The following is a 21,318-nucleotide window of genomic DNA, read 5'->3' as shown; positions in this document are numbered from 1 at the left end:
GGGTTTCATATTCGATAATCATGCGGCATATCCATAGCAATCAAGATTATTCGGGGTTTCTTCTACATTCATTTTACTTTCACTTGTTTGATATAGGCTTTACTTGATATATCAAGGCATGATTTTTGGTCCTTTCTTGAAGTAGATCTCAATCTTAAATTTCTTTCAAAATACCATTATTTCCTACTTTCTCATCACTTTCACTCTCTAGAAATCATCATACTCGGTGCATTCCATATCAATGTTACAAAAGCAGACTAAGTTGGCAGCTCTAAGCAGTATATCACAGTATTGCCTCGAAGTGCTGTCCTCTGGCACTATACGCATTTTATTTCCGACGTTCTTCTGTCCCTTTCTGAAAGAGATCTCAATCGACAGCAGAAGTCAAACGAGCCTCAGTCTCATCGAACTAGTCCTCTCATTCATTATCTCAAAGACTTGTCTTCCAGCAATATACACAATTCATTTCTGAAATATTGCTGCAGCCAGCAAAGACCAATCGAAACTTCTGGCCACAAAACTAATCCTCGCAGTATCTTAGTCTTCCCTTCTGGCAGCATAGCACATTTCATCACTCTAGCCATTCTTGGGGCATTCCCGCCGTCAGTGGAAGCGAAACGAACCACCAAACCCATCTTCCCAATTCTCAGACAGCAGTGAATTCAGAATGGGGAAGCCGTTTCAAAGAGTTCATGCCTCTATAGTAGGCAAGTTCGAAAACGGTGTCGGTGAAAAGATCCCACAGTGGATACGGGCAAATGGAGGACAGTTCTCAAGAGATGTGAACCCGCGAATTACCCATCTCATCGCCACAAAGGAGGCGTTCAAAAGCAATGCAGTTCCAGGTCTATTGCCCTTGAATATCTCAAAGACCTCAAAACTAAACTAATCAACAAAACACAGTGGAAAATGCCAAGAGGCTCAGCACCGTCAAGATCGTCTCATACGATTGGCTTGAAGACTCGTTGTTGTCAAACACCCGCCGACCAAAGCCTGAAGGGCCATATCTTCTAAAGAATCTGATGAAGCCCGAGAAGAAGGAAGCCCAAAGGAAGAAGGTCACACTGAAGTCCTCAAAGGTGGTCAAGGAGGCCAAAGGGAATATTCCAAAGCGTCGGATAGGTATCAGTTTTCCTCAGCTCCACTTTATTGCAGACCGTACTGACAGGTCTTCCTACAGCTGATCCTTTCCTCGCCACGAAGGGCAAACGAAAGCGTAAGCATGATCCTCATATCAGATGGCACATCCAGGTCTAACAATTACCCATCACAGCCGTGCGTCAGGTGTACCAGGACAGAAAGACAAACGTGGTTTATAGTATCACCTTGTTCCGCCCATCGAAACCACCGGTCATTAGCAGAGAAAAGTACCAACTGACTGTAAGTGATATTGAGATATTCTGTGTATTGTTTTCAGAAAAAGAATATTGATACTGTCTAGCTTTTCGAGTCCATCGTCGAACCACACACTTACTCCACCTACGCAAAATTCAGCCGCATTGGCACATCCAATGTCGAACTTCTGGCAGGACCGAGGTGCAAGCTCGAGCTTGCAGTGGAAAAATTCAAGCAGTTCTTCAAGGAGCAGACTAACAAGGAATGGGACGAAAAGGCAAACGGGAAGATGCCACCCCCAAAGAAAGACGTGGACGGAAATAGCTTGCCTGCTCACGAGGGCTGGTTTTATCTTGAGGAAAAGACGACTATCCTCGGTGCATTCCTCAGGGAATCCCAGAGCACAGGTTGTGGGGAATCGACTAGCCGCATCGCCTCCGATGGTATCAGGGAGAATGATGTCAAAAATGGTGCCAAGGACAGTAAGGAGGGCAAGATGGCAAATCACCAAGTTAAAGATGGGGGCGAAAACGGATCTGAAGCTGATGAGGAGGATGAAGAGGAGGAAATGGATAAGTAGATAGTAAGTATCTAAGGATGATGGGAATCCCTCTAGGTGGCTAACACCTGCACTCACGAGTGGATTCCTCAGCGAATGTGGATGGATCATTTTTAACGCAGATTTTATGCCGAATGCAAATTCGAAGATTTTAGGACAGCACATACATAGGATATGTAGGCGATTTGCTCCCATAATTTTAGAAGTAGTTCCTAATATAATAAATCTTTAGTCGCATTGTACAAGAGTGCGAGGAAGTGGACGAGTATTCCGGCATATACTAATATACTAGTTCCTTAGTTCTTGCCTATGTCAAGCTGGATATCAATTAGCCATTCCTTCTGATTTATTATACTATGTATATATCTGGTAGTTTCTTTATTCATTTCACTAATCTAAAGCCTCTTTAGAAACATGTCAAATTACATTATTCTAAGTTGGAGTGAATTATAGGGCTGTTAGCCTCTGGTGGGTCCGGGACGATCGTATCTTTCTAGGGCTAATCACATGCAGCGTGACCCGCATGCCCCCACTTTCGGAAACTATGAGCCCACTTCCATCATCTTGAAAAGTATGTTGTAGTTGAAGCCTGTGCTCTCTTTGCCGTACCCACGACGGTAAATTCATCATTAGGCCACAGCTAACAACTCACATGTTGCTCGTAGACCGGAATTATTTGACACCAGCATGGCAACACGGAGGGCTTTACCAAGCTTAATGAGAGTTGTGATGTAGGCTCAGTGATGTACCTATCTTCCTCCTTGACGGAAAACGGTTGGAAGGAATCCTTCGGAGATATAACGGTGCCCAAAGTTGGAACAATTGAGAGGAGATTTGGTTTTGATCAATCTACCGGCCACATATATCCACATAGGTTGTACTAACGACATCTTGAGAATGTCTGCCATCAGCTCACCCAGCACAGTGAGTTTCAGCAAGTACTATATAGCTTTCTGCATGATCTTATAGTCTCGCTCGCTTTGCACCGCTTCACCTCCATGTTTATCAAAAGAAGGCAGGACTTGTCCAAGCACGAGAACATCCATATGTAGTACGATAGGTTTCATAGACTACCAGCGTTTCCCCCTCTCTTAGTTCTTCGTCAAGGATGGCCTACCTCTATTGTAATCTTACGGTTAAGGGCGTTATTTTTCAATGTTTACTATGTTTGCCCTTCTAACTAGAACTTGGAAACTTGAAAAGCACATGGAAGGTGATACTAAACAAAAGCTTAGACCACTGGATAGGTTATACCGATGTTTTTGTTCATTAGACCTGTAGACAGATGTATCATTTATCTCACCAATTTAGCAAGGCCGGGAAAATCTCCTCTAATTAATCTAGTTCATCTTAAGGCTTCAATTGTTGGATTGTGTGTTTTCATAAACTATAACATGATAAGTATAGAGTAGTCGCCAATTCCCTGCCAGGAAATTGGGTCATGATGACCCCAGAAAGCTGCTGTACATGTCTTTAATATTTTGATTAGACATTCTCCGCTGCCATTTAAGTCACAAACTAAATTGAACATGACAAAAGAACCCATTCTAATTGCCCTCTAACGCCAGATACGCCAGTCGACCAACGTGACGAGATGAGGTTCTGCCTTAACCATCCACGCCACAGCCAATGTAGTGATGCGAGTTCGTAAAGAATCACAGGTATTCCTTCTTTTTGCTGGTTCTCGTGTATTGGGTAAGAGCCCATTCGATGTCGCCGCTCGAGCCCTTCTCTAATGTACCTCCGCGGATCTCGAAAAGTCGCATCGTCATGCGAGGTCCAACTTCAGCCAGCTCCACATCCCGGTACCCAGTCTTGACGAAAACATGGTGGCGCACTTCGATGTTGTCGTCCTTGTTCACAAAGCTCACGACACGGTTACCGACCTTTCCGGTCTCGCGCGGAGGGAAAAGGTGCTTCAGGATCTGAACGACGCGGGCACCCAGCTTCGTCTTGAATCCCTCGAAAACCAAGTGGGGGTAGCTTTCCGACACGGTACCGCGAGCGGCATTCGGAATATCCTGACGAAGGACAACGTTGTGAAGAGAGAAGCTGGCGGTCGGGCCATGGGGAAGGTGTGAAATAGTGAGTGCGGTCGGGGTACCACGGTGCTCGTGGAGGAGAATCATGTCGGTAAGAGCCGCGGAGGTTGCGCTGGAGACGAGATCTCCAAGAACGAGAGTTCCACGGTTGAGGCGGATGGAGGTGGGAAGGAGAAGGCGGATTTCTTTCGCAAATGCGCCCAGGCGAGCGGAGGGGGAGCGAGAGGTGGTAACCAGAGGACGGGGGTCGATAATGCCGGAGGTTAAAACGTATTCATCATCGATGTCCATCTCAGCGTCTTCCTTGTCCTTTGATTCATCATATTTGAAGTCTTCCCGAAGTGTTTTATCATTTGCGATTGTAGGATCTAGAGGCTTTCCAGAAGCCAATGAAGCCTTGAGTTGCGATCTTTTTTCGGCAATGGAGGCATCACGGAGTAGCAAAGCTCTCCGATAAAGATAATCGCGACGCTCGCGGGTTTGGCGGCGCTACTGATGGTAAGTAAAATGTCAACTGTGTTAAATTTATTCTTCACTTACCAGCATTTTGAAGATCGAAGTAAAAGTGGCTTGAGTAGAGAATGAGCGGGCAACTTTTTTTTTTCTCTTAACTCCGGGGCTGCGTCTTTGGTTTTCCTGCATAGCCGTAGTGGGATCGCACCGATAAAGAATCTGGGCAGTTGCGGAGAACGCTTTTTGCTCATCCTTCGAGACAAACTCATCGACTCTCTTTTGTCGGTCCTCTGACACAGAGAGCTGGACTGGTTGTATGTGCTAATCTATTATTGTCAAAAAAAAATACCGCTAATCCCCACATCTCGATATAGATCTCCGTTCGTTTGCCCCTCAGGCACACCCTGGAGATTTCAACACTTAAACACCCCCATAAGACGATCGGATTGTCCTCTACGCTCTTTAAATCGTTTATGACTGCGAAGTTCATTTCTGGTTTCAACTGCTTTTCGCTTTTCTTTTCGCTTTGAATCTTGATCAGCTCCAGTCATCCCTATCAACGTTCCATATCGGTACCCATAATGAGCTACCAACCGGAAGACCCCTCAGCGGGAGTTGAAATTAATGAGATTGCACTCGGCCGCGCGCGTCCACGCCGACATGATGACGAAGATGAGGGCTCTGATACCTTTGAAGATGATGACATGGAAAGCATAGTCGGTGCACCCACAAACGGGCACCAAAAGTCCCAAGGAAATGGAGAGGAGGAAATAGAGCTCCCTGCTCATGCATGCGCGTCAGTTTTAATATCTTCTTTGTGGATGGACATTTACTGATTATATTATAGGTACTGTGGCATTCACAACCCGAGCAGCGTCGTCAAATGTCTCTCGTGTAATAAATGGTTCTGTAGTGCACGTGGCAATACCTCTTCCTCGCATATCGTCAATCACCTTGTCCGCGCTCGTCATAAGGAAGTCCAGCTCCACCCGGGCTCGTCTTTGGGTGATACGATTCTTGAATGCTACAACTGTGGCACCAAGAATGTCTTTTTGCTTGGTTTCATTCCCGCAAAATCCGATACCGTTGTTGTCTTGCTTTGTCGGCAGCCATGTGCCTCTATGCCTTCCTCCAAGGACATGAATTGGGACACTTCACGCTGGCAGCCTCTCATTGAGGATCGTTCTTTTCTTCCCTGGCTCGTGGGAGCACCTACTGACCAAGAACAACTCCGTGCCCGTCACCTCAGTCCTCAATTGATTGCGAAATTGGAGGAAATGTGGAAAGACAACTCTCAGGCAACTCTGGAAGACTTGGAGAAGGCCACGGCAGTGGATGATGAGCCTGCGCCAGTTCTACTTCGCTATGACGATGCTTTCCAGTATCAGAACATTTTCGGTCCACTTGTCAAGATCGAGGCCGATTACGACCGCAAGTTGAAGGAATCTCAATCCCAAGATGGTCTCATCGTACGCTGGGACCTTGGTCTCAACAATAAGCACCTCGCAAGCTTTGTGCTGCCCAAGCTTGAGCTGGGAGATGTCAAGTTGGCTGTGGGCGATGAGATGCGCATCAAGTACAATGGTGAATTGCGTCCCAAGTGGGAAGGTGTGGGCTATGTCATCAAGATCCCGAACAATCAATCTGACGAGGTCACCATCGAACTACGCGCCAAGGGCGACCACAAGTCAGTTCCCACTGAATGCACACACAATTTTATGGCCGACTATGTTTGGAAATCGACTTCCTTCGACCGCATGCAATGTGCCATGAAGACATTCGCAGTGGATGAGCAGAGTGTCTCAGGCTACATCTTCCATCGCCTCCTTGGTCATGAGGTTGCTGCAGCTCCTATGAAGACTCAGATTCCGAAGAAATTCAGTGTTCCAGGTTTGCCAGATCTGAATGGCAGTCAAATCAACGCGGTTAAAAGTGTCCTCCAGCGACCTCTCAGTTTGATCCAAGGTCCTCCCGGAACTGGTAAGACCGTTACCTCGGCCACCATCATCTACCATCTCGCCAAGATCAATGGAGGCCAGGTTCTTGTCTGCGCTCCGTCCAACGTTGCCGTTGACCAGCTCTGCGAACGTATCCATCGGACTGGTCTCAAGACAGTACGAGTTACTGCTAAATCTCGCGAGGATGTGGAATCTGCTGTTGGTTTCCTTTCGCTGCACGAGCAGGTTCGTATGAACGATAGCAACATTGAGTTAGTGAAACTCAACCAGCTGAAGGCTGAACTTGGGGAATTGTCCAGCCAAGACGAAAAGCGCCTGAAGCAACTTACTCGCTCTGCTGAACGTGAAATCTTGACCAACGCGGATGTGATCTGCTGTACTTGTGTTGGTGCAGGTGATCCTCGTCTTTCAAAGGGCAAGTTCCGCACTGTCCTGATTGATGAATCTACCCAATCTGCTGAGCCCGAGTGTATGATCCCCCTGGTTCTGGGCTGCAAGCAAGTTGTGCTGGTCGGTGATCACCAGCAACTTGGCCCCGTGATCATGAACAAGAAGGCCGCCAAGGCCGGTTTGAACCAATCTCTGTTCGAGCGTCTCGTCATATTGGGCTGCTCTCCTATTCGCTTGAATGTCCAGTATCGTATGCACCCGTGCCTTTCGGAATTCCCGTCCAATATGTTCTACGAAGGCTCGCTGCAGAACGGTATCACCATTGCTGATCGTGTCCGTCGCGATGTTGACTTCCCTTGGCCCATCATTGATGATCCCATGATGTTTTGGTCAAACCTGGGCAATGAAGAAATCTCCGCGTCAGGTACCTCCTATCTTAACCGTACTGAAGCGACCAACGTCGAGAAGATCGTCACGCGCTTCTTTAAGGCAGGTGTTCAGCCTAGGGATATCGGTATCATCACTCCATACGAGGGACAGCGGAGCTACATTGTCAGCTCTATGCAGGCAAACGGTACCTTCAAGAAGGAACATTACAAGGAGATTGAGGTTGCGTCGGTCGATGCATTCCAAGGCAGAGAGAAGGATTATATTATCCTTTCTTGTGTGCGTTCCAATGATCACCAAGGTATTGGTTTCCTGAGCGATCCTCGTCGTCTCAACGTGGCCCTTACTCGTGCTCGATTTGGTCTGGTCATCCTCGGAAACCCCAAGGTCTTGTCTAAACACCCATTGTGGAACTGTCTTTTGCAGCACTTTAAGGAACGCCACTGTCTCGTTGAGGGGCCCTTGTCCAACCTTCAGGAGTCCTTGATTCAATTCAGCCGGCCTAAACAAGCATACAGAGGCCCGCAGCGCTTCCAGATGTCTTTCAGCCAGACAAATAATGCCCCCAATAATGCAGTGAATGGTCGCAACGGCGGTCACCGCAACGAGTATCATGACTCCGGGTCTGTGGTGGGCTATATCCCCGATGATGTGTCTTCCGTCCACGGCTCGGCACTTGGTGGTGTTGGCCTTCCGTCTGGCTACCCCCCTATGTTCCAGAATTTCGGCGAGTCCTGGCCTGCGATCTCTGGCGGTCGTCGAGCAAATGGTGGCCGACCCAAGGGAGCACCCAGTGTGACTGGCGAGTCAGTCGCTGCTACTGAGTCTGATGTTACCTGCAGCGTCACTGACGGACGCAGCGTTGATCAGGGCGGTGTCAGTCTCACTGGTCTAAGCATTAATGATATGAGCAAGCAGCCCAGCCTCAGCCAATCTGACCGATTGAAGCGCTACGTCGAGTCTGGCGGACGTGAGCCTTACAGGACCGGCGTTCCGGACAATGGCAGCATCTTCGGAGGCAGCTCTGCTAGCATTCGCGTGACTCGCGGCGTGCCGGGCCAGAACCCTCACGACGACGATGATGCCCGTAGCGTCTCTACTGCTTTCGCTAGCCAAGTTGGTGGCAACTATGACTGAGTGACTTTGTGTCTAACATTTCCCAGGGCAACCTCCAACAGGTTCGCCCGTCTTACCACTCGGCGAAGTAATGTCCGTGCATACTATCAGGGTTCTTTCCAACAGAGTCTGACCGCCCGTTTCTTTTATGCCGACCAGGACTTTGGATCGGCAAACCCAAGACTTTTCGGATGCTTATCCCCGGGTCCTTTGACCTGCTACCAAAGCACCGTTCTGTCCGTCGAAGGGTTGTTCCCTGGGTCTGATCCCTCACCATTGTCACCGTGACATTCTTACAAGGCGTGACTCTCGGGGATGAAGCGACAGACAATGATCCTCCAGTATCTTCTAGTTGAAGGAATTACTGAAAACTCACCTGTCGATTGCCGATGCCCAGTTCCGATAGCCCCGGTAGCAATTACTGGGCAGCTCTGCGAATTTACCCCTACCCCTTGGCCATATTTCGTACTTGCTATCTTTATCTCTTAGATAGTCAGGTATTAGCTTTAAAAAAACAATGGCAATTTATGATCCCACATCTTTTTCTATCTCCGTAAGCAGGCAATATGATAAGAAACTAGAAACTAAGCCGACCTTCCAAGGTTGGAATCTTCGCCGGCTTACGTTTCGAGCTAGGGCTAAAGCCGTTACTCTGCCTCAGCTTCTACACATTAGCCCCATCAGCCGCTCCCCCTATTAGCCTTACTGTCGTACTAATCGGTTGCATTACTTCAGTCATGCTGCCCCTAGAGGCACCCCAGGTAGGTACTTAACCCCGATTCCTCTACGTATAATCTGGATAAGACCTATCATTTCCAAGGTTTAGTACTTGCCTCATATCGTTTGTGGCAAACAGTCTATAGTAGAATTAAGCACTGTATTAAAACGATGTCTATGTTCTATAAAGGTGAGCATACTACATATATGGGTACATTTGAAATCAGTGACACGATTTCCCATATTTTCGAAGACGTAGATAGTTGTACGGCAACGGCGCCAGGTATCCAGCACCCATCGATAACACTGCTGCCATCCAGAACTTTGGATCTCCAAAAGCAACTATCCCACCAGTCAGATGATAATCAACTGCATTCTCAGCTAGTTCCATGGCCAACATCGAAACCATACTCATGCCCATAGCGGTACGAGCAGCCATCGGCCAGGAGAGCTGGTCCGCCCCGCGGCGGAGCAGGATTGTCTCGAGGATAACAGAAGTTGTGATACCGGATGCCACTAGATGATTGTTTTAGTACACAATACTCAATACGATTTCATTCGTTCAAGGCAACCCACTCGACAAGGCCATTATGCTACTCATACCCATCTCAGGGTAGTAAGTCTGCAAGATCCATAATGCGGAGAAATCACCGGCTGTACATCCTACCAAACAGCGGAGAGTGTTGATTCCTGCTCGTTTCCAGGTAGATCTGCAGGTCCAGAATGGAAGACTAAGCGTCGGAAGGGGTTGGATTGGCAGCTTTTTGGTACATTTGGGGGTTTGAGATAATTGGTTTTCGTGCTTGATGCTCTTTGTGCGCTGATTTTTCTCTGTATGGCAGGCTTGTGCACGAGTGGTGCCACTGAAGGCGCGTCTTGAAACCCAGCAAATGCCTCGGCTTCGTTGAAGTAAAAATGGGTGGCGCATTTGACTCATACCCTAGCTTGTTGGGATCTTATGACAATTCACACGAATGGTAACATAGGTAAGTTTGGATATGAAAATTCGAAGGGACGGGGTCAAGGGGTCAGGTAGCCAGGTCGGTAGGGATGGTGGAGCATGGTCCCCGAGCCTGTAGCACAAATGCCGCAATGAAATAGTGCCAGATATACAATTTACGAAACCACGCATCGAAAAATATACCAATTAATAATATTTCTTGATAGTTCCACAGAATCTTAATATATAAGAGGAAATAACTGGCGAAGTGAGAAGAACAATATATGGGGTGAATATTCGACATGCTGAGCATTGGATATATCTTCGCACTATGCGGTGGGGCTACGGGAGCACTAGGAACATTCACGTTGACAACACCATAAACTTATTCCAGGTATTTAATGTGAATGTGGGTATCATGCGATCAATTATGTCTGTGCCTGTTGGTCCACGTCGAATGGTGGCGTTGTTTTACCGGTTTGGGCATCTTTCAGGTGTATAGGTCTAGGGCCTAGTATAATTCATCGCTTGGCCAAATAACATAATTTCAAACTGGGTAGCAAATCACTCAAAATAGATGAACATATATTGAGGCTTGTTTAACATCAAAGGCTATTCTATTATGATAGAGGCAGTGCTAATCAATTAGGTAGCCTTCATAAGTAATCCCCTTGGCAGTCTTCCACGCTTGTATGGAACGCTAACGCGGTGTTATTTTGTGGCTCCAATCCTGTTCTATACTATAGTCTTGCAGAAGAATTGTAGTTTTGCCATTCATTGTTCTCTGTAAAGAAGATATGAAAGGTCATATTCACAGTGTAGCAAAATGTCGTAATATTGTATATTGTAGGTTAACTTGTAGGCTTCAAGATTCTCAGTAGACTGATCTGCATGCATATCCATGCAAACCACGTTGCTTCTAAGTTACTTCGTTTAGAAACCTATAGAATGTTCGATATACTGATTCTAAGCGAGCTTGCATAGCCTGATTGAGGTTGGGAAAGCCGAGTACCAGAATAGTTCTTACAGTATTCCTTTTAATAGAAGCAATTGATTGCGTGGACATGCCGATCATTGGTATATAAAGCTTGTCAAGCAGCCCGAGTTTGTTGCAGCCTAACATTTGGCCTGGCGAACATACATTGCAGAAAGGCACTGCCCGGGTGCCCGATCTTTGATGCTTAAATAAGCATATTAATCATGCACGTGATTGAAGATCTTGTTGATCACTATCACGTGCACTCACCGCCACTGGATTTGTCAGGTCTGTGGCGACCCCAACTATTCCGGTAGTTCACGGGTGGACGGCTGCCTGACAGGCAATCTTGCTTTGATACCTAAATCGGATCCGCCGAGAAGGGACAACAGGATTGGTACCATACTAGTATACAGTCATACCCACGGTGCCCCTCTAGTGTATGAGTCACTTGTGTTCCTTGACTCCCCTCATCTCGATATCGGCATTAATAACCAGTATTGCCCATACCTGCATGTATATAAGCTCTAGCCAGTTATGAACTCATATGACAACCCAGCTGTCTAGAAACCCCACTAGAAAACGAAAGAAGCAAGATTCTGCAGGGACATTTCGAAAGAATAAGGGTCACTGCGCCACAGTGGCGCATCTGCACCTGACGCAAGCGGTATAAATAGGCTGCGGATGCCTTGCTACCTGAAAATTTTGGCCAACTCCTCATCCTCTCCCGACCCCATACCCATCGACATCTACTAGGCTGTCACCGCTAATTTATTTCAATTTTTTCATAAACAACTCTATTTTTGTTGTTTCCCTCTACTCAGATACTCAGTGCTTTTAAATTTACCGTTGTTGTGCATTGACGACGCGTCTTTCCGGTATCTACTACATTCTATCACGATCCCCTCAGTAGTGTGGGGTATCAACTTCGCGATATGGGTGACGGGTCTGACTATCCTAGCCCAAGAAGTGAAGGTCCCAACGGCGCTCTCGCTGCGTCCATCCTTGCCTCTGCATCTGAATCCACACCCCCAATTGCCAGAATGAACGACCCTCAGCAGCCTATGAGTTACAACCTTGATGGGGCGCGCCCGCGCCTTTCTGTTCGACGCGCCCGCGATCCTCCTAAGAACTCTGAAGGTCAAATCTTTTGCGATCATCCCGAGTGTCAAGCTGCACCTCCTACTTTCCGCCGTCCATGCGAATGGAAGTAAGTACAATGTCCTATTGTTGTATCTTTAACGCGCCCAGTACTAACATGACCTTAGCAAACACATGGATAAACATGATCGTCCGTACAAGTGTTATGAACCAAACTGTGACAAAATCCAAGGTTTCACCTACTCTGGTGGTCTCCTTCGTCACCAGCGCGAAGTTCACAAGAAAAACACCGACACAAAGAAGGCCCTGATGTGCCCATACACTGATTGCAATCGCAGCACTGGCAACGGATTTACGCGCCAAGAAAATCTGCGCGAACATCTTCGCCGTCGCCACATGCACAATGATGAAGCTCCCCCGATGGTTGATATGCCTTGGGACCGCGCCACCGAACTTGATGGTGTCGAGGGCGTTCGTGCCCCCTCTCTGCCTATCACTGGAATGAAGCGCCGCCACGACTCTCCTCCCGTTGGAGATCTCCGAGATATGCCTGAGACCGATGAGCATGGAATCGATTTACACAATGAAGTTAAGAGACTCCGCCGCGAAGTCCAAGAGAAGGATCGTCGTCTTGAAGAGTTGGAGCGAATTGTCGCCAACATTCAGCAGGCTATCCCTCAGCAGTCTCCTCCCGGACCCGAACTGCAGGATCTTTCGCAACCGGTTCCCCAGCCTACTGCGGCTCCTCCCGTTTAATATTGCTCCTATCAGATTTGAAATGTCTACGGATTGACCTATGCATCTTGTGGGCGTTTGTCGAGGCAGCCAATGCGCTTCAAAATTATGCGACTTTGCTTTTTCTCTTGTTTTGTGATTTTTTGCGACTTCCTTTCTGTCTTGTTTGTGTAGCATTTGGGTTTGGTCTCCATGTCTCCTCTCTGGGCAGATTTTGCTTCTCTTTGCGTTCTGCAGGGATTCGAGGATTCGGGGATCGACTTTCCCAGTCTTTACGGCGTTTTAGCTTGATTTCATATGGGCCAGGCGGTGTTGTCTCCAGAGGCGGTTTACACGTTGTCTCGCCTCATATACCCGGGTGTTTGATTCGATGTATCCTTTGTGGTCGTCGCTTCTACCATCCAACTCTACCTTTAGTTCGATTTGTTCCTGGTTACTAGCAGATTGTACGAATAATATCAGCTTGACAAAATAACCCTAGCCTCATTCTGTAATCCACAATAGCCCCAAAAGATCAACTGTTAACACCTAGACACTATAGTCTGTCGTGGCATTGAATCTGATATGCACGTTGACATTCGAAGTATAGGGCAGCCAATGATATCAATGGATGTAGACAAGTATTTATTCCTGAGGCGCCCAGGCTTCCACACGATTGCGATATTTCTCAGGCAACCATTTCAGCCACACCACGTTCAACTCGGGTCCCATCACCTCCTCGATTCTGGCCAGGCCCTGGCGAGACCTTAGTGAGCACGGCAGCCAGGAAACCCTATGGCCCCGCTGGCGGTGTCCATATCTAGAAGGTCGGAGTTAGGAGACAAGACCGCTGTTAACGGGCTCCCAACGGAGCCCGCTGCTCCCCATGGCGGCCTATGAGGCATCAACCTCACTCGTTGTACGCTCGGACGATGGACATGACCCCTCGGCTGACAACACTAGGCTAGGTATGACTCATTATTACGCGGATCGTGGGTTCGGGTCTTGACTCGACGCGAGCGACTCAACGCGTTATCACTTGATGATCTTGGTGTGCTGTTTCGTGTTGGTCGGGCCATTCTTTCCATGTATCTTCATGGGGCTCTAGATGAGAGTGTAGAATCTCATGGACGTAGGCAGCGCTCTAGGCGGAAGTGTGGTTGTTCAGATTAGTACATTAGTAATATGAACGAAAGGATGCATACCATAGCATGCCATACATCCTTGTAGGCTTTCCCGTTTGCTGCCTACTATATTAACTGTTCAGACAAGCCATGTATGAATAAATTGGCAATAAAGCCCTCAATAAATTGCCATATCTTGATCGACACGTATGCATATAGAGTTTTACTCCCTTGATAATGAAACCTACACGATTTGATACACTTATTCTCCGGTAACACACTATATTGTCACGTTAATAACTGCATCAACTTGCACGTAGTATGTATATAACTTGCAATCTGGAAGGGAATGAGCGTTTCTTTCGTACTGGCAGCTAGAGTCTCCTATACTTCTCTCAATGAGAGACAGTTAGAACGGCCCTGATATATTCCTATATATGCAAGGCTTGCTGATAGTCAAGAGATAGAAGATATCTTAAACCCCTTGATCGTTAAATTTGGTGTTCCAATTCAGTATTGCCTTACTGCCCGCGGTTAGGTCACGCCGGGATGTTGGCAAGTACATAATTCTTTCTGTTAACCCTCCAGCGAAAACAAATAATTTCAAACCAGAGATATTGATCGCGTTTCTAGATCTATATACTGGCAGGGTATGACTTTTGCCTGGATAAAATGTAGTGTCTTGATCAACCCTAGAGGCAGTATCGATAGATGTAGGGCTGACGTTATGTACGTGAGATGCCCTACAATCACTGCAGCAGATTCAACAAGCAGAGTGCAATCCGGATATTGAGCGTTAACATCGACATATTGTGTTGCTTTTGATTTGTTTAGAACTCCTATGCGCTCGGTGCTCTGATTCCGGACTAAAACGGTCTCCGTAATGATCATTATATAGACCTCACTCAACATATCTCAATGGAAGTAAACCCTCATGATGCAGCAAGGCTGAATAAACCTTAAGAGGCCCTATTTCTCTAAATCTCTGTATGAAATTCTGGAAAAAGTTCAATAATTAAACTCAACTGTTGTCCTCGGGATGGTTTATAGACCTTGATAGTGGAGCCGCCGATAACGATAAGGGAAAAAGTTCAAAATTCCACCCCACGTTCGATTTAAAGACGGTCACATTTCTTACAAAAGATAGACGAAACGAGTTTATTATTATATATATATATATATATAATGCCTCACGCCCCACGCCAGGGAAACCGCAGGAGGTCCCCAGGTCCGAAAGCGAAAGCGCAAAAACCAAAGCAAGCACCACCAGCAAACAAGCAGCACGCCAATCGCAAAGCTGAAATTGAAAAAGCCAAAGCCGAAGCCGAACAACTCGAGGAAGAAGAGTCTTCTGGACTTAATCTTGTCAGCACAATTCCTCTCACCCTCCAGCAACTACTTTTGGACGTATTCAAGACAGCACTCCTCGGCAACCCAGTCGCAGAGTCGGAGTCTGCAAGCCAGGATGCCAACCCCGCTGAATCACAATCAGACGAAAATAAAGATGAACCATTAGATATTAAATCTCTCATCCAAACAATCAAGGGGCTTCTATACCAGCGCGATTTTGACTCTGCCTTTACCGAGGCAGGCGAGGATCTGCTGCGCGCCTATGCATTGCGCTGGAGTGCCTCCCGGTCATTGGGATATGCGGGCCTGTTGAAGGGAGTTTTGACTTGGATGAAAGAGGAAGAGGGAAATACGCGAGGCCGTGCTAGAAGCAAGAACACCTGCACTCGTGTTGTATCAATTGGTGGCGGAGCCGGTGCAGAGATCGCTGCTCTTGCAGGTGCGTGGAGAGACATGGGCCCCCAAGCCCAGTCGCTTGAGGAACGTGTTGCCAACGTCTCCCTTGAAGACTCGGAAAATCAAGATGAAAAGACAGAAGTTGAAGACCAAGGTGTCAGCGCACCAAGCCTCTCAGTCATGGCTGTCGATATCGGAAACTGGTCGGACGTTGTTGATAGGCTTTCACGAACCATCACATCAGCTGATGTGCCATTCTCGCAAACAACAAAATATCGTCCGCCGTTGCTGTCGGAGAAAGTGGCCAGTGAAACATTCTCCGTGGCTTTTCGTCGCGCAGATGTCCTGACTCTTCCTGAGGAGGGACTGAGGGAAATCTTCCTCGGACCTTCCTCGGCCTCTCCTTTCACTTCCGTTCTCGTCCCTATCATGTTCACTTTGAATGAGCTCTTCTCTACCTCCATGCCAAAGACTACCGGTTTCATGCTCAAAATGACGGAAATCCTTCCTGCCGGTGCGGTGCTTCTGGTTGTTGATAGTCCTGGCAGCTATTCCACTTTGAAGCTAGGAAAAGGACCGGACGGTGAACCACAAGAGAGGAACTATCCCATGAAGTTCTTGCTTGACCACACGCTGCTGTCTGTGGCGAAGGGCAAATGGGAGTGCGTATACACGCAGGACTCGAGATGGTGGAGACGGGACGCTGTGCGTCTGCGGTATGAAGTTGGCGAAGGCGCAGGCTTGGAAGATATGCGCTTCCAGATGCATGTGTATCGGCGGTTGTAGATCTGATGTGTTCTATTTCACGATATATAAAAACTATTTAATGAGCAATACGATTGAGGCTTCCAAAAAAAAAAAAAGTGTGGTGTGGAGTGAGGTATGGTATTGCTACAGATAAGGTGGTTTAGTTCAGACCACTCCAAATTCACGCCACGAGGCGAGACTCGCCCCAAGTCGCGACAAAAAATTGCGATTAATTGGTACATTCAATGAGTTGTGAAAATGGGGCTCATAAATCCCCGAGACAGCCTTATAACCCCCCTAACTCCGCAGACCCAGCAGGAGGCTAGTGCTCTTGCTTCCATCCTTTCCCTCTCCACCAGGCAGATAAGTGACGTTGGGGTTCGAGGAAAGAGTGGTGGCGATCTCCTTGCTGGCCTCGATACGACGGATCTCAATCAGTCCGCTGCCAGCCTTGGCGACGGCCTTGCTGATAATGTCGGCACTCTCGGCTTCACCCTCAGCGCGAATGACGTTGGCCTGGCGCTCCTGCTCGGCACGCTCGACGATGAATCGGGCCCGCTCGGCATCCTGTTGAGCGATCTGCTTCTGTTCGACGGCCCGTGTGAACTCCTTTCCGAAGGTCATGTGTGTAATGGAGACGTCCTCGAGGGCGATGTTGAATTGTCCAGCACGCTTCATCAAGTCAGTGCGGATACGGTTGGAGACAGCTTCACGTTGTGTGATCAGCTCGGCGGCGTCGAACTGGGCCACAATGGCCTTGAGGACTTCGTTTCCGATGGATGGGAGGACACGCTCATCATAATCGGTACCGTATGACTGGATAACTCTAGGTCAGTCTTTTGTTATATGTAGGTACTTAGGGATCACATGAGATACACACCTGGTAGATCTGCGGCAGCTTCGGCACCTCCGGGCGGTGCAACACACGCAGCGTCAAGCTAACCATCTGCAAATCCTTACTTCCTGTCGTGGTGGAGATGTTGCGAGGCTTCGTGCGGACATCGTAGACAATTGCGCGCTGCAACCAGGGGATCAAGAAATGTGTTCCTTCGTTGACGACCTTCTCTTGCACACCAGACACTCGGTCGAAGATGACAGCTCGTGTGCCGCCCTTGACATCGTAAAGGGAATTTTGAACTAGCATACCCCCAATAGCCACGGGGAAGGCCAGTCGATAAACATTTTGGAGGACTTGAGCCATGGTTGGAGGTGGAGGGCGAGGTGATGAGGACGGATGATGGAGATGATGTCTGCTTTTCCCGTTGCTCACTCTGAGTGTTCCCAATCGGGTTTAGTGCACCATCTTTCCAAACCTCCAACTTCGCCCGACCTTCGTCTTTTCCTCACTCATTTCGCTACCTCCATACCTTTTCCACCCCACTCCTTTCTTTTTACCCGAAATCATTCACAATGGGTGGCTCTGTGGACCCTAAGAACGGACAGTAAGTCGTTTCGCGTTTGCTCCTGGTGTCCTGGGTTGAGTATCGGCCTCCCGGATGCGTTACCCGCCCGGCTACACAATGGAATCCCCAAAAGATGCCAATTGAGTCGGCTTTGATAGACTCAATGAATTCTCCGTCTTTAGTTCAGTTAACTGACGATTTTTACTTCCTATAGCTTCATCGGCAACTGGGGCGAGTTCGGTACGTTTGACAATAACCCTTGAACCTTTTATACGGACCCGATGCATGCGCAGGAGACCGACCCCTTCCGCGATATGAAAGATCGCGACAAGGAATACAGAAAGATCCACAGGAACAAAGCAGGAAGATGTAATTCGAACGGATCGCTAATATCCATCTTTCAGGTTGCCCGACTCCCCAGCGCATCGCCACCTACTCGCTGTCCCCTAACCGTCAGCGTCCCATGGCCGGTGCCGCCCACGCTGCCATCTTCAACGTCTTCCGTCGTTTCCGTCACCAGGTTCTCTACGTTGTTCCCCCCTTTGTTGCCGCATACGCCATGATGAACTGGGCCATTGAGCGGTAAGAATGACCGCAGGAGCCGCTTTGATCGGTGCGCTAATTTTATACTTTAGCAACGAGTACCTGAACTCCAAGCCCGGCCGTCTTCTCGAGGGTGGCAATGAAGAGTAAATTATCTCAATTTGTTTGTTGGAATGAGGTTGGACTGGTATAACAGAGCATGATACGCCCAACACTCTGCAGTTTGGGGGAGCTGTATGTTTGTACAGTAACTAGAAAGCAATCGACCGTTTGATTTTCCTTTTATCCGCCCTGTTTTTGCGCTTTAGGGGTCTTTATTTTCTTATATTCAAATTCAAGCTTGAGTAAGCGTCTTTCTAGGGCTCTCTATTGGTCCCTGAGGTGTCCATGCCCAATTGTGAGCGTGGGGCATATAGACCAGGCCGAATTGCAATCAATTAAGGGCTAGTAGAGGTAACTAATACCTATTATCCGTATTAGACTTGGTCTAGTCCTGTTTCTTAAGGATATTTGCTGGTGTTGGTGGTAGCACAGCGGTTCCCCACTTGAGCCGAGAAGAAACAAAAAATTCGCCCAAAACAGCCAAACTTCCGCCGAACCCTTTTTCTTCGAATGCTTCGTCTCTCCAGACTCTCTTCTGCTTTCTACTCATCATCTATTTTCCCCCGTCGTTTCTCTTCATTTCCTATCAAAATGAGCGAGCTCACCCACCCCACCATCCAGGGTATGTCTACAACAACCCCCCCTCCATTACCCCGCCTTCAAGTCAATTTGTTACGATAGCATGCTGATGCCCATCTACAGATGGCTGGTTCTCTGAGAAGTCCGGCATGTGGCCCGGTCAGGCCATGAGCCTCAAGGTCAACCAGATCATCCACCACGAGAAGTCCAAGTACCAGGATGTCCTCGTCTTCGAGAGCAGCGACTACGGTACCGTTCTCGTCCTGGACAACGTTATCCAGTGCACCGAGCGCGATGAGTTCTCCTACCAGGAGATGATCACCCACCTCGCCATGAACTCTCACCCCAACCCCGAGAAGGTCCTCGTCATTGGTGGCGGTGACGGCGGTGTCCTCCGTGAGGTCGTCAAGCACGCTTCCGTCAAGGAGGCTACTCTGTGCGACATCGACGAGGCTGTCATCCGTGTTTCCAAGAAGTACCTGCCCGGCATGGCCATTGGCTTCCAGCACCCCAACGCCCACACCCACGTTGGTGACGGCTTCGAGTTCCTCAAGAACCGCCAGAATGAGTTCGATGTTATCATCACTGACAGCTCCGACCCCGAGGGTCCCGCCGAGTCTCTCTTCCAGAAGCCTTACTTCGAGTTGCTGAAGTCTGCCCTTCGCGAGGGAGGTGTCATCACTACCCAAGGTTGTTCGTCACTTTCTTTTTTTCTGCCCAATCCCTTTTCTGGGGCAATCATTCCTTGACTGCTCGTCCCCGTCATTTTATCATCTCACTATAAAAAAAAACGTATCATATGCTAATCTTTTTCGCACCACCCCGCAACCAACCCGCTTTTCGGGCTCGGTTTTGCGGAGCTGTGCTTTATATCTAACAGCCGAGAACCAATGGCTCCACCTTGACATGATCTCCGAACTTAAGAAGTCCTGCAAGGAGGTCTTCCCCGTCGCCGAGTACGCCTACACCACCATCCCCACCTACCCCTCCGGCCAGATTGGCTTCATGGTCTGCTCCAAGGACGCTACCCGCAACGTCCGTGAGCCCCTCCGTACCTGGACCGCCGAGGAGGAGCAGAAGCTCTGCCGCTACTACAACCAGGACATCCACCGCGCCAGCTTTGTTCTGCCCAACTTCGCTCGCCAGAAGCTCGGCAACTAAATGTCGTGATCTTTGAAAAAAGCTTTTATGGTCTTTATATCCTCATGACGATATTGAAATGAAATCATGGATTTTCGTACATCCTATCCTGTAGATTGGCCCCTTTCGCTCATTTTTCGTGTGTAGTCGTGCGTTATGTTACCTAGGTGTTTACTTATAGATGCCGTTGTGGGCGTGAGATGTGATTCTAAAGAACCTGGAATTTGGAGATTGTCGCGCAATAACCCTGAATTGCAGCCTTACTCATTGGGTCTCTCATGCTACCTAATGAACAGTTTGGCAGATTTCTCGCGATATTTCTTTCTCTGTTTCTTCCTGCAACAAGACACAATACAACTCTTATTAGATCCAAGTCTTCAATGTTTGGCTCTTCCGGATTTCGGTGGTTAATAAACAGTACGACGGCAATGATGTGCGGCGATGATCCAATGTATCACTTGTGAGGTACGTCTTCATTGGACATCGAGATCGATAACCTTGGAAGCCCTGCGGAAACGAGAGCCGATTACATTAAAGGTGAGGTTGATAACGTTGATACCCACCTATACGGCAGGTTTACATCATGGCTTCTGTTTATTTTCTTACAGATATTCAGCATTATTCGCTACTGTACTGAGGAAGTGAACTGCCGTGCATTTCACTTGTTGTAAATTGACCTTCAACCCACCACAATGAAGATGTATGATAATTTCGTTCCATTAATCGTCTCTCTCTCTTCCTGGTGGCCCCTTTCTTCGGACATGAAACCAATGTAACAGATGACACGAGTGACGACCTTGTCAGCATCGCACAGGGTGGACCAAACCTGTGTACGTCAGATGACATTGCCAAAATAGACGTGAGCGGCTGTACATACCCTTCGACTTTCCCATCCTTACCCACAAACCTGGTCTGCGTTACACCGTCGGGACGATGTCCTATCAAGTTGCAATCCCCCGCCCCCGGCGTCACCCGTAATACCTCGATCAGAGCTCTGTCAATGTTACTAGGGCTGTGTCGATGCTAATTCCGAGTGCAACAGCTCCTACATCTGGTTCTCCAGTCTATGTCAGTGTATTCGCGCCTTCCAAGCCGGAACCCCGGCAACTTGCATCGTATGCCCTTCAATTGGCGTTGGCCCGCCCTAATCCAACCAGTCCCTGTACTGGGTAGTCCTCAGCGGTGGAAACTCGATTACCATGACGGATCTGACACCAGGCATTCTGTAATTGAGTTCCGCTGCTGA

General features: G+C 48.2%; 9 protein-coding genes across 9 annotated transcripts; 6 read left to right on the top strand and 3 right to left on the bottom strand.

Annotated features, from left to right (window-relative positions):
* Positions 1-667: 667 nt before the first annotated feature.
* N7537_011102 (BRCT domain protein) lies at positions 668-1,915 on the top strand (the record flags this gene model as incomplete). Its single annotated transcript, XM_056902156.1, has 5 exons — positions 668-845; positions 904-1,122; positions 1,181-1,216; positions 1,274-1,380; positions 1,442-1,915. 5 exons carry the CDS (start codon positions 668-670, stop codon positions 1,913-1,915), a joined length of 1,014 nt encoding a protein of 337 aa, XP_056747443.1.
* Positions 1,916-3,549: 1,634 nt separating this feature from the next.
* On the bottom strand, positions 3,550-4,502 carry N7537_011101 (snoRNA-binding rRNA-processing protein IMP4; the record flags this gene model as incomplete). The annotated part of the gene is made up of 2 exons (XM_056902155.1): positions 4,477-4,502; positions 3,550-4,425 (listed from the first exon to the last, which is right to left on the bottom strand). The coding sequence occupies exons 1-2, from the start codon at positions 4,480-4,482 to the stop codon at positions 3,550-3,552; spliced, it is 882 nt and encodes a 293-aa protein (XP_056747442.1). The 5' UTR covers positions 4,483-4,502.
* Positions 4,503-4,970: 468 nt separating this feature from the next.
* On the top strand, positions 4,971-8,261 carry N7537_011100 (putative regulator of nonsense transcripts; the record flags this gene model as incomplete). The annotated part of the gene is made up of 2 exons (XM_056902154.1): positions 4,971-5,185; positions 5,237-8,261. 2 exons carry the CDS (start codon positions 4,971-4,973, stop codon positions 8,259-8,261), a joined length of 3,240 nt encoding a protein of 1,079 aa, XP_056747441.1.
* Positions 8,262-9,180: 919 nt separating this feature from the next.
* On the bottom strand, positions 9,181-9,885 carry N7537_011099 (DUF4396 domain-containing protein; the record flags this gene model as incomplete). The annotated part of the gene is made up of 2 exons (XM_056902153.1): positions 9,181-9,473; positions 9,534-9,885. 2 exons carry the CDS (start codon positions 9,883-9,885, stop codon positions 9,181-9,183), a joined length of 645 nt encoding a protein of 214 aa, XP_056747440.1.
* Positions 9,886-11,808: 1,923 nt separating this feature from the next.
* Positions 11,809-12,730, top strand: N7537_011098 (putative C2H2 transcription factor; the record flags this gene model as incomplete). The annotated part of the gene is made up of 2 exons (XM_056902152.1): positions 11,809-12,083; positions 12,142-12,730. The coding sequence occupies 2 exons, from the start codon at positions 11,809-11,811 to the stop codon at positions 12,728-12,730; spliced, it is 864 nt and encodes a 287-aa protein (XP_056747439.1).
* A 2,267-nt stretch (positions 12,731-14,997) lies between these two features.
* N7537_011097 (25S rRNA (uracil2843-N3)-methyltransferase) lies at positions 14,998-16,344 on the top strand (the record flags this gene model as incomplete). Its single annotated transcript, XM_056902151.1, has 1 exon — positions 14,998-16,344. One exon carries the CDS (start codon positions 14,998-15,000, stop codon positions 16,342-16,344), a length of 1,347 nt encoding a protein of 448 aa, XP_056747438.1.
* Positions 16,345-16,421: 77 nt separating this feature from the next.
* Positions 16,422-17,554, bottom strand: phb1 (prohibitin subunit PHB1). The gene is made up of 2 exons (XM_056902150.1): positions 17,186-17,554; positions 16,422-17,121 (listed from the first exon to the last, which is right to left on the bottom strand). Exons 1-2 carry the CDS (start codon positions 17,504-17,506, stop codon positions 16,603-16,605), a joined length of 840 nt encoding a protein of 279 aa, XP_056747437.1. The 5' UTR covers positions 17,507-17,554; the 3' UTR covers positions 16,422-16,602.
* A 161-nt stretch (positions 17,555-17,715) lies between these two features.
* On the top strand, positions 17,716-18,401 carry N7537_011095 (ubiquinol--cytochrome-c reductase subunit 8; the record flags this gene model as incomplete). Its single annotated transcript, XM_056902149.1, has 4 exons — positions 17,716-17,747; positions 17,923-17,948; positions 18,113-18,290; positions 18,344-18,401. The coding sequence occupies 4 exons, from the start codon at positions 17,716-17,718 to the stop codon at positions 18,399-18,401; spliced, it is 294 nt and encodes a 97-aa protein (XP_056747436.1).
* A 346-nt stretch (positions 18,402-18,747) lies between these two features.
* Positions 18,748-20,174, top strand: N7537_011094 (spermidine synthase). Its single transcript, XM_056902148.1, has 3 exons — positions 18,748-18,975; positions 19,056-19,625; positions 19,813-20,174. The coding sequence occupies exons 1-3, from the start codon at positions 18,864-18,866 to the stop codon at positions 20,091-20,093; spliced, it is 963 nt and encodes a 320-aa protein (XP_056747435.1). The 5' UTR covers positions 18,748-18,863; the 3' UTR covers positions 20,094-20,174.
* Positions 20,175-21,318: the final 1,144 nt, after the last annotated feature.

The sequence above is a fragment of the Penicillium hordei genome (assembly GCF_028827395.1).
Source record: "Penicillium hordei strain IBT 12815 chromosome Unknown utg000006l_segment0_segment0, whole genome shotgun sequence".
Lineage (NCBI taxonomy): Eukaryota > Fungi > Ascomycota > Eurotiomycetes > Eurotiales > Aspergillaceae > Penicillium > Penicillium hordei.
The sequence above is the reverse complement of the archived record's forward strand: the minus strand, read 5'-3'. Positions and strand labels throughout refer to the sequence as shown.